Raw genomic sequence first — 12,880 nt, 5'->3', positions numbered from 1 at the left:
TGTGTAATGCACAAGCCGAAACATATATTTTGGGAAAATGCTGTTCAACTCCGGAAAATTAAAACATTTTTTGTATTAAAATTATCATCTGAATTCAATATTTTTAAATAAAAAGGTTATTACACACGTACAAGTAAAAAAAAACACCATACAAGTCTTTTTTTCTTTACATTACATTGGTTTTGCATGCAATTACGTAGTTACTACAAATGTAGTAAGCCGACCGGGTACGTAAGTTTTATATCCCGGGCACATGAAGGTTAAACCCTTTCAACTCAATTAAAAAACAAATCAAAGCACCCAACAGGCCCACTGCCCATGCGGCAAATATTAGTGAAAAATGCGCAACATCAATTGGCTCAAACTCCTTTGAGTCTACTCGATAGAACTCTATCTCACCACTTAAAATACCCTCTTCTGCGCTGTCGGAAAACATTTTCTCAAAAATTCCTGTATCAAAGTTTTTCCGCAGGAAACTATTCAACTGCTGTACAAATGGTGAGCCATGAGCTATTGTAATGAACAGTGGCAACTGCATGACCGCCTCATCGATCAGCTTAAAAAGTGGTATACGCAAAAACTTTTGTTGATACATGAAGAATTCAAGTTTGTCTTCAACAGTCGAGTGTATAAATGATGTGTTCATTTCACGGCGCCACTTGTATACTTCGTCAGCAGTAGTGTTCAATAAGCGATCATAAACAATTTGCGGCACACCTGACAAGCTACGCAAATAGGTGGCATCCATTTGTGTTTGTGGTATGCGATAATTTGTATGTGCGATATCAGCTATGCTATTAATCTGTGGCTCATATAGGTGGGAAATAATGAAGCTGGCCAAAAATGTCTGATAGAGGTTTGTCAAAAGAAAACCACTTAGCAATAATATGGCTGAGCAGAATATTTGTGCGCGCGTACAATTACGATAATAGGAGCTCGGTATATACAGAACCGAACTAAGGGTTCGTAGTAGAGCCACACCAAAGTGAAGTATATTTACGTGTAGCCAGGATAAGAACATTTGTACAGCGGTCGCATAGAAAATGATGAATAGTAAGAGTAACCACATCAAGTAATCCATGGGCTTGAAAATGTACAAGTATCTCGGTATTGGCTTGGCATAGGGTACCATTAGGTACGTCCGATAGTTGCAAATTACATTGCTGTGCGAATAATCCGAGTACATGTAGAGCATATCGGCAAGAATATCGAGTTGCCTATTTTTGAATGCTTCAATGAGATCTGTTAGGTTTATTGCATATGTAGGCATTACGACCTCTTGGAATGTACCGTTATGATGTTTTATGAAGGATATTATCAATGCGTAAAGGTAGCCGCCATTGACGATGTTGCCATTATCATCTTTGAAGCGGTATACTCGTGGCGAATTGTTGCTGATGATCCCGCGAAGTGGATATCCTTGAAAGTTGTGCAAATGGGATTTATTGTAGTATTCACTGAGAGCGTGCAATCGAACAACTTTGATGTAGCGAAATGGATGATATGTATACATTGTTTGATTGATTAAAGCTAGTACGTTGACGAACCCGTGCTGCCAACAAAGCTGGAAAAGCCCGTATGCGTTCGGAGTCTCAGAGGCGGTTTTGTATACGAAAAGTACGTTAGTATAATGGAATTCCCACAAAACATTGACCAGCAAATTTACCATACGAGCTGTTTCATTCAAGCCAACAAATGCGACTGTTAAAACCTTTTCGGTTTCCCGACCGTGGATCTTGAAATCTGCACTATTGTAATTGAGAATCATTTTTGGCGTCAATACATTCTGCAGAGGAAGTTCGCTGATGAATTCTTCGTTGCTGTTGATAAATAAATTTAGCTCCAATTCCAAGTCCTTCGTCAAATTATTAACGATATTAAAAAGTTTTTCAGAGTTCACTATTCCAATATGTCGTACGAATATTTGTAAGATTAGGAAAGAAAATATTAGTTGCATTCTCCTTTCGTAGTAGACGTACACGTAACAATTAAATACACCAGTGACCAAAAGCACCAAAATTTGACTGAGGAGTAAAATAAAGAATAAAGAAATTATGCTATCAACTACGTTTTTATTCTAACTTTGTCATCGGCAATTGGTAACTCATTACCGTTTACGAAATACTTATTAAGTAAGTGATTAATTTATGTAAATACTTATAACGGTGGGTAGAAGAGCGACTAGCCTCCATAAAAAACACAAGTACTTATATCAAGGGTCTTTCAAAAGTGACGACTAGATGTCAGTAGTGAATAACTACTTTTATTAATGCCAGATTCATAATTTTACACGATAGAATAACGCGTAAAAATTATTGAAACTTATTATGAAAATGGTCGATCTTTCAGAACAAAATATCGCAAATTTCGTTATTATTTTGGTGGAAATAATACTTTGAATGAGTCTACAGTTCAAAGGTTGGTGAAATAATTTGAAGAAACTGGTTTTGGTCAGGATAGAAAAGGGATTGGCAGACCACAAACGGAACGTTCTGTTGAAAATATTGCTGCTGTAGTGCAAAGTTATGTCGACGTTCTCAACAAGTGGCGTTTCTGAATCGACTGCTTGGCGGAATTTACCTGTAGACATACCCGTGGTGGACATTGAAATAATGGCAGTTTTCACATATAATTGTTAATATCCGTATTTCGAATAAAAATAGCGAAACCTCGACGAATCTAAATTTGTATCAACTTTATTTTAAAACAAAATCTAGGCTCGTCTTTTGAAAGACCCTTTATAAATATAATATAATAGGAAAATGCTCAAGTTGTAAATGATTTAATAACTAGAAAATTCGATCAGAGTCATCGAACACATAATCCATTAAAACTCATTGAGTGTAAATTGTTGTTGTGTATTTAAGAAGGGTGGTACTGTTGGAGTAGTATCATTATCGATAATTTGTGTAATTGCATGCCTATTCCTCGAAACTTACCCACTTACTTGTATATTATATATTAGTAGTATCAAAATATTAGCGCATAGTACGTTGGTTGCTGCTTATGATTGGGGATCGAAGGTTTTGGATTACCTGGTTGATTATACCAGGTATATGAAGTAAGTAACGGGTGTTACTGCATACGAGCATACACTTAAGTATGTACTCGTATATTGCACCTTTGCTAAAATTATATTAGTTCACATCCCATAAAAACAGGATATCAATAAAACTGACCCCAAGGTTTTAAATTCTTAAAAAGTATTCCTAGCGAACCATTTTGTTGCCACATCCTCGATACCAACTAGTTTAAGGGTTAATTATGGCCTGACTATATCCAGTCTGACTTTATCCAGAACCTTATTAAGTTGTTCACGTCTAAGCCAGACAGTTGCTCGATATTAATAGGATATTTCTTAAACAAAAATTGGGAATTTTTGCAGCTTCCAAATGCCACACTACACATACATATATACATATGTACGCATACATAAAAATAAAATTTACAATCAGTATAAAACACATAAATGATAGAAAATTCAAAAATTAATGAAATTATCAAACATTGAAAGGCCAAAATACTAAAAAGGAGGTGAATAGCATTATTTTAGAGATATATAAAAGGTATTGTATTTTGTTAATATAATAAAAAGTGGCTAACAAAAACGTATTTGTAAAACAACAAACAAATTAAAACAGATAGCTTTAATTTGTTTCTTAGAAAAAATTTTGTTTTATTATTTAAATATAATAAAATAAAGAAATCACAATTCAAGTACATATCACTGTCTTCTGATTTGGGGGGGTAGAAAGCTTATAGTCCCCCTGTGCATTCATAGACCATTTTTTGACATCTTAAAGTATCAACCTTGAACTAAGTTAAATATTTACTTTCTTCATTTATATTTTTCGCTCTTATTGAATATAAGTTCCTGCAAAACATGTGTAACGCGGCATTAACGTAAAAACAAATTGTTTTCGTCTGTTATTTTTGGCGCTTTAAAGAATTTCCGGTAGCCCATCATTTCGTCTGACTGGTAATACTGCCAAGTACTCAACAGTACAGCTTCGCATTTAGTCATCTGTGGTTTAGATGGCAACTAAGTAGCATGAGTTAAGTCTGCACTAATTTTTTCTTGTATCACCAACACAATCTCAGTTTTGTCGTAAACAAACCCCTTTCACATCAGTAAATCAGCTGAGTTTTTTGAATTTTGTTCAAAGCTTGATACTTTGAGTTATACCGTTCTACTGTACAAAGAAAAAAAAATTAAATGAGTAACAAAAAAATAAATAGTTGTTACAACTTGGTAAATCGTCTCTAGGCTATTGTTTTAAACATAGGTGTAGTTTACTATAAAATACCTGTAAGATATGTAAGTAAATTAAATTAAGTAGGTACTCCTTTTAATAAAAATATACAATCTGATAGTAATAACAGAAAACAGTCGAGAGGGCGTTAATTTTGTATATTATATTGTATTTGAAGACAATATTACGAGTATGCGAGTTTTGACCAAAGCTTAGTTTTCTATAAAGGTAGGCAATAAAAAAGTATGCCAGATTCAGCGGATAAAAAACAGCGTATGTAATCAAACACTTCTTATTATTTTCTTGAGGTGACCCACATCTACTAGTTAAATAAGAAGTGTGAAAAATGCCAAATTGACTGAAGTTTATAAGACCATAATTTTGGCTTTGCGATCTCAAAAATAGGTACACGCAAACTTGGTGGAAAAACTAGTTTCACAAAACTGCTGTCAGCAATTTTGTTCAAAAATATGAAAAGACCGGATCCCTTTAGTGATGACTATGACATTAATCGGATTAACAATTAGGACCGGTTTAAAAAAGTTGAGCACATCAGGAGTAGCGGAAAAGTTGCCCAGAGGAACGGAATAGCTACCCGACGTACAGCCAAAAGCCCACCACGATGAAAACGTCTCCAATTGACTTAACTGCACATAAAATGGTCCGAAGAGTCAGATGGAATGGTGTACATTTTTAAGAAGATCCGATGAACGTAATGAATGTGTCAGACATACCGTCGTTAGGCAGGGGAGAGCCGGATGATTTAGAAAATATTTTCCTGTCATAGGGTTGGAAAGCTGGTCTTGATATATGGAAATATAAATACAAGTAATTCCTAAAACTTTTACAAGCGAACCTGATTCGTTTAATTGAAGAGCATTTTCCCCATATGGGCGACGTCACGTAAGTAATATTTTCAGCTATTACATAACTTTATGACTATTGACATTTTTTTTCTTACAAAATATTTATTCCCGAAATAATTTTCTTTATTTAATTAAAAAAATCTTTAGCAGAAGTGGGTGTTCTATCATTGGTCTGGCCTGTGAATAATCCTTATCTAAACTCCATAGAGAACTTCTGGAATATTATGAAAATGGAGATAAAAATGAAAAGCCCCTGGACGACTTTATCAGTGCGTGTCAAAACAATTAAAAACGTTTTACATAATGGTTTTTGGTCGATTTTATTCCCGAAAAAGCAATTCCCGAAATTGAGGCACTGTCCTGTTCGTTCATTAATAAATCCATAAAAACTGCAATGATCAATGAAGAAATCCCAGCAATATTGAAATATACTCCGGGTTGAGTTGCTGGGTGTTTATGTTTTTGTGTGATTTGATTTTAACCAGTTATTTTTTGTTGTGGATGGTCAGGCAGCTATTAAAACCTGTTAGCTTACCAACTCACGGTTACGGCTGGGTTTATGTAATTATCAGAAAACACTTCGACATAAATAAGATCAGTTCGTTGAAATAGAATAACTGATTAACGTTAATAAGAAAACGATGAGTGCGGATAAGATAGTTCGAGGGCGACTAATATCCATCCCAGATAAATGTTTATGTATCCTAGAGAAAAAGAAAGTCAAGGTATTTAAATCCAAGGTTCGTGATAGTAAGAAGGCCAAGGAAATTTTCATTATAATTCATTGAACAGACATCATGGACTTGAAAATGTTATCATACTATGATCTATCAAAATCGAGAGTTGCGGCTTAAGTAGTTCAAAAAGTTCCTAACTAGCAGCTCTAAGAGCAGCTTCGCAAATCGTAAAGGGAACCCACATTTTCCTTTTTCGACGTATATGCGATAGTGAAAGTCGGCATCCTTCTGCTAATCTCCAACACATTATACGAGTAGTAGGAGTAGCTGGAAATGAAGTTTTTCCAATTAGGAAATATTTTTCGTCGGAAACGAAAACAGCAGGAAATTTACGGTTAAATAAGAGCGCTGCAGAGACATGCTGATTAAATTTCATTGGAAGATCATTGAAAAATAAGGTGAGGGTGGAGAATATTTAGCCCTATTGCTAGCGCCTATTTTAGCAGGCATGAAACGTTACGCAAAACTGCATGACAGAATGGGGTACGAAGGTACAGTAAAGGCAGTTATTTGAATGGAATTATATTTAATTGATAATTATTATTCCTCATGAAATAAAACTCACTAGAAAATAGTGAATGGTATTATTTATAGAACTTTGGATGAGAGACTTCTCAATAAAAATTTGGCATTTCAATCTTGAAATATGTAAATCAAGTTAATCGAAGCCAAGAGCGTTTCTTTCACATTTTTTGTTTTGTTGAACCAAATCTGCAGTGATGATCGGAATCTGGTAAATACGTGTGTTTGTAATTTCCTTTCTAGGACATTTTTAAAAGTATTGTTCTACCCAAGTTTAACCTATGCATTTTAAGTGTTTAATTTTTACTACCTCTCCGACTACAATATTTGCCTGGTGGTTCAAATTAAAATATTCAATTAGTTTCACATAATAGCTACACATTTAAGCTTTGGTCTAAATTTTTAAGCAAACACAGATTTTATCCACATGAAACCCGACAATTAAAAAGTCCACCAATAATTTACAAGTTCCGTAGCCAAATGCTTTCAAGGATAACACCTGCTGATTTTAAAGACGGCTGTCAAGTCGCCGAAGTATCGCTACTCATATTTCACAGATTTTAATGTCGATGAGTGAAGCAAAGCCATTTGCTTTCAATACATAAATACATTTATGTTCAGACTCACATACATATAATACATACTTACACAAGTAGATTAAATCCAATACGAAGTCTCCGGTTGTCATATTGGCGGTTTAAATGTTTCAAAGCTAGAGCAAGACTAAGGACCAAGCGCCTTATCTGTGTCTATGTACATTAGGATGGTCCAAAACTCATTGTTTTCTTGATGCTTCTCCTAAAATATATATATATGTATGGTTTTTCTGGCACGAAGAGCCATTGTTAAATAAATGTGAAGGAAAATTAAAAGGGAGATAAATTAATATCGATCTTTAATCAGTTTATACCAAATTTACGGAAAATTGAAAGTTTCCCATATATATGTATATGTATGTATACAGGGTGAACGATATGAAGTGTTTCCAACTTCACACTTTCACAGTTCAATATATTGTTCATAAGCCGTCAAAAGCATTTGCGCCTCAGTTTTGTTGAATATTTTTTTCTGTTATGGAATCCAAACGTAATAGTGTGATTGCGTTATGTTTGGCTGGAAAATCACAACCAGCCATTGTTCGTGAGCTCAGTATCCTCAAAGTGAATAAAATGTTGGTGTATCGTACTATAAAATGTTACAATGATACTAGTAGCATTGCAAGACGCTATGGAGGTGGACCCAAAAAAAAAAAAACCGCAACAACGCCAGAAATGGTTCGGAAAGTGAAGGCTCGACTTTAACGAAATCCACGTCGAAGTGGAAGAAAAATGGCCAAAGAACTGAAAATATCGCAAGACAGCATTCGACGCATATTGAAAAATGAGCTCGAGGTCAAGGCTTACAAGTTCCAAAAAGCACACGATCTTTCACCCCAACAAAAAAAAGTGCGATGCGAAAGAGCAAAGGAGTTGTTGCGCTTGCACGAACGTGGCGAATTTCCTAACAATGTGTTTTCTGATGAACAAAATTTCCCAATTGAGCAGTTCATAAACACTCAAAACGATCGTGTTTACTTGACTGAACGCTCATACGAGGATTTGAGGCTACGTATGGCCACTCGAAGCAATTTCCCATCGCAAGTAATGGTTTGGGCCACAGTGACCGCTGATGGACGCTCTTCAATCGTGTTTATCGAGCCTGATGCCAAAGTGAATGCGATTTATTATCGGGAAAATGTTTTAGAAGCTGATTTAGAGCCGTGGACACGCAAATATTTCGGTCGTAGGCCATGGACGTTTCAACAGGACTCGGCACCGTCTCAAAAAGCTCGTGTGAACCAAGAATGGTTAAAAAATCATCTTCCACACTTCATTTCGCCCACACAATGGCCTACACGATGGACTATTCTATCTGGTCCATTTTAGAAAGCAAGGTGAGAACTAAAAAATATGCCAGTATGGATGCGCTGAAAAAAACGATTACACGAGAATGGGCCAAAATACCTCAAGATCACATTCGTGCAGCATGCAACTAATTTTTTGACCCTTTGAAGACTAAAGTCAAGGGAAAAGGTGGTCATATCGAGCTAAAGTGAATATATGTTAAAATTGTAATCATTTTTGAACAATTTTGTCTTTGAAATCAATACAAACTAATTTCATATAAAAAAGTTACGGTGTTTTGAATAGGTAACACTTCATATCGTTCACCGAGTATATATAAATATATTCACCTTATCGGGAGATTTATATTTTTGCAAATGGCGTCGTACGTCAATCGTATTTGACACATGTGAGCTAGGCATCCGCAGTATACAAACAGACAAGCAATAAAGACTCCCTTCATTCAAAATACATTTTTTTGCTTTAGTGAAAAGGTTGTTCGAAAACAAAAGCGACTGATGATGATTAATTTTGCGCCACTTTGTTTATATATGTACTTGGCGAATAGACCTGAATTCCGTGCGTGCCCGAACTCCTTCTCCAATTTGTGTTGTGCGTCTTGATGTTGTTCCACAAATGGTTAGGCCTACAGCCTTATGTCGCCTTCGAACAGCAAATGGTGCTTTTTATGAGGAGATTTTTCATGGCCGAAATGTACTCGGTTGTTTGTCATTGCCTGCCGCGGGGTAACCACTATTTGACAAAACTTCTTCTATCACTTTGTGTTTCATGAGTAGAGTTTCAAGCCCGGAAACTACTAAATGCTAGTCACGCACCTTCCATTCGGCTATGGCGGCCGCTTTAAATTTAAAAAAGTGTCATATGCCTTATTAAAACAAAATTATTTAAACTATTTTTTAGGGGCCCTTCAAAGGTATTTTTTTTTTTAATAAATGTGAAGAAAGAATAAAAAAGAAATAAAAAATACTTATCTAATTTTTTGACCATGGAACAAATTTAAGGGGTTGGTAGGTAGGTAGGTATAGTGGTTGCCAATTGACACACCTAGGTCTGCTGTAGGCCCATTGTGATACCACCAGGACTGTACTCTCTCCTCTTTCTACACGTTCCTCATTGAACCAAACTGTGGCTTTAATGCATCTAACAATCCTTGTTAGTTTTAAATTGCCTACGTATGCCAAGCTATTCAAACAACTTTTTCCTAAAATATAGAACCTTCTTTAACCCAGAGCCAAATTTAAGGGGTAGCTCGAGAATAAAGCATGGTTTTCTTGTTGAACCATCCTAATAATGTATTATGTATGTACATACCCGCATGTACGCTACACTGCGGTTGCAGTATATCCTATAGTATGAGTATCTCTACGCTGTCCACTCGTTTGGCAAATTTATTAGTATTTTTATGTAAATTATGTGATTTGAATGCGAATTCATTTTTCTTTTATTACCACTTGACGTTATCGGCGAAAAGTGGCTCAATCGCGATAACTTCATCTGTTGCCTCCGTTGTTGCGGTGGTTCGTATTTTTTCACAGCAACCGCATCGGCGACTGGGTCAACAAGTGCTGCTCGCCTTTGTACATACGTTGCATTTTAATTGATTTTTAATGGAAATACACTTATCTGATTGGAAATTTATGAAATGTTAATTACATATCAGCGTAGTATGTCGAACCATGGGCAAAATACATAACCTATATGTTTGCATATATGTGAATGCTCACGTTCCCCCGGTGGGAATTTAGTTGCCGACTACTAAAATAGCCAACTTTTAGTTCACTCTTTAGGTTAACTTTTAATTGGTTTCAAAGCTATGCAGGGCTCAATCAAATATAATAAGTAAATATAGACACAGAGTAATGCTACTCTTAGAAAAAAAGAAAGTCAATTCTATCTAATTTTATTTCCTTTATAAATAATTTTATTTATTTAATGAAAATCAGATCTCGGGGACGTACTTAAAAAAAAATCAGTTGGATATAAATGATAATTATCAAAACGAATTGTGAACGAGAGGTGGCGTCTTCCCAAAACAGTTACTTTTTTTCGTAATTTTGACAAGTCTGAGGTCAGGTGCATTATTAATATAAAACCAACGAACAAAAGGAGGAGGAATTGCATGTTTGTGAAAATGCAGTGAATGCCTTGGTAATATTGTGAGATTTAAACTAGACCAACTAATGAAAACTAAGTGTCGCGTGTTAAATTGTGAAGGCACAAATTAATATCAAACCTCCAAATGTAGTTTCTCTGCGTTTTAACGCGGAAGACGCCGTGGCAAGAAAGTGTGTGCGTGCGCTTATAATTTTTTGTGTTTGGCTGTTTCCATTGCTTTCGCCTGCTCTTCCTCTTCACAAACAAATGATTCACCTTCCTTTTGTTTGTCTATTCATAAGCTTTGACAACACAGCGAATTTGGAAGGCGTAACCTGGTATTCTATCATCCTTGAATAATGGTGAGTTAGATGGATAAGTTGAGTTGTCACTTTATTTATGAAATATTAGTAGGCTCGGGTAGCCCTTGTCTTGCTGCATACCGTCTTCTAAGTAGTTCGCATTTTTTGTAGATCACCTGTTATTTATTTTTATTGTTGTGTCGGATATTTGATGCATTGGAAATAGTTACATAAGCTGTATTTTTTGTGCATGCGACCTGTAAAAGAACACTAAGAATTTTACCAACAATTTAACGATAAGTTAAAATATCCTACGTGAGTTGATATAGCCGGTTTCAGTTGAATGCCTTTAAGTACACTATGAAGGCTGATGAAATTGAAGTAAAACAACGAAAATTCAAATTTATTGGGCAATCTTTTTAATTTTTGTGTAGAACCATTCATGGCATTTATTTTTTAACCCTAGAACACACACCCAGAAAATACCACGTAAACACACACCCGGGACCTTATTTTGCGGTTTTTTTTAATGCTTATTCAACCGATTTCTATGATTTTTTTTTTTTTGAAATGTATTTTTTAATATATAGCAAGTATTTTGTCTTTTGTTTCATGCGAATATTCCTACTGGTTCCAGCGATATGGGCAAATAAAGCCAGGACATGCAACAGTGGATTTTTGTTTTTGTTGTTGTCCTGATAAATGCAAAACAAAATAATATAATTTATAATAATATACTTGTAGAGTAACAACGAATACACATTTTGGTTTTTATTTCATTGAAATATTCTACTTGGTTCAAAAGATATGTGCAAAAAGGTCGCGCAAGGTATGGGTACGTAGGTAGCAAATACACTGGTATAACTGGTTTTTGTATTTTATATGCAGCTGCAAGGGTTGTTTTCACACGAGGTGTTGTTATAAATGCTGCCTGTAGATATTTTCATTATTGTTTTGGTGCTCGAAAGTGTAAGAAGTGAAAATATAAGTGAAAATAAATATAACTGAAACTATAAATAACTGGATACGAAATGACTTCAAGAAGAAACGAATATTTATCAAGTGCAGCATATATTTAGAAGGTAAAAAATGTTAAATAAGCAGCAATGTAAACATGTACTAATTTTTTTTATTATGCAGGCTAACTGAGGAACAGCGAGAATCATATATACAATCTTTATTTGATGAAATTTGTGACGATGACGCTCCCTATGACTTTGACTCAGAAGATGAAGAAGAAATTCAATTCAATGACATTGAAATTGCTGATGACGATGCTGAAGTTTCGCAAAGTGCCGCAGAAGTATTACCTGATTATGCGGACTATGAGGATGATGAAGAAGACGATGAAGAAGAAGAAGAGAAGAAAATAATGGATTACCTGCTAGTGGCGAAAAATTTGTTGCACGTGATGGTACTGAGTGGATGAAAGAACCAAATGTAAGTCGTCATGTACTCAGACAAAATATTATAAGGGAACGTTCTGGACCAGCTAGATGCACTGAAATGTTGTCAATAGAGCAAACATTCAAATGTTTCATGAACGATGAAATGGCTGATATCATTATGCGCCACACAAATAAGTTAGCAAAAGAAACTTATAATGCTTACAACAATGCGCATCCAAACACAACTCCTAAGTCATGGACGCCTGTGTCAATAACAGAGCTGTATGCATTTTTTGGCATACTTATTATGACTGGTGCGAACCATAGCAATGGAGAACATGTTCGAGATTTATGTAGCGTCAAAAACTATCTTTTATATCGCGCCACAATGGGAGCCAACCGTTTCTGTTCGATATTGCGGTTCCTAAGATTTGACGATAAAAACACTCGTGCAACACGCTTACTAACTGATAAAGCAGCACCGATCAGTGAGTTGTGGACGATGATGAACAATAATCTTGCTGCACATTACAAGCCCAGCTCATGCTTGACGATTGATGGACAATTATTTCCTTACCGTGGACGCACACGGTTTACGCAGTACATACCGTCAAAACCTGCTAAATATGGTGTCAAGGTTTGGTGGATTTGCGATGCCACAATTGCATATCCACTGCATAGACAAATATATACTGGCCAAGCAGAAACTGGTAGGGAAACGATCCAAGGCGAACGAGTGGTGAAGGATTTGTCTGCCAAATACCAAGGAAGTGGCCGAAACATTACAATGGACAATTTTTTTACGACCTTGCCA

General features: G+C 35.6%; 1 protein-coding gene across 1 annotated transcript; it reads right to left on the bottom strand.

Moving 5' to 3' along the window:
• Positions 1 to 238: 238 nt before the first annotated feature.
• On the bottom strand, positions 239 to 1,768 carry LOC128861867 (uncharacterized). Its single transcript, XM_054100241.1, has one exon. It carries the CDS (start codon positions 1,766 to 1,768, stop codon positions 239 to 241), a length of 1,530 nt encoding a protein of 509 aa, XP_053956216.1.
• Positions 1,769 to 12,880: the final 11,112 nt, after the last annotated feature.

The sequence above is a fragment of the Anastrepha ludens genome, chromosome 4 (genome assembly GCF_028408465.1).
Source record: "Anastrepha ludens isolate Willacy chromosome 4, idAnaLude1.1, whole genome shotgun sequence".
In the NCBI taxonomy this organism is placed as follows: Eukaryota; Metazoa; Arthropoda; class Insecta; order Diptera; family Tephritidae; genus Anastrepha; species Anastrepha ludens.
This window is presented reverse-complemented; position numbering and strand designations above follow the sequence as displayed.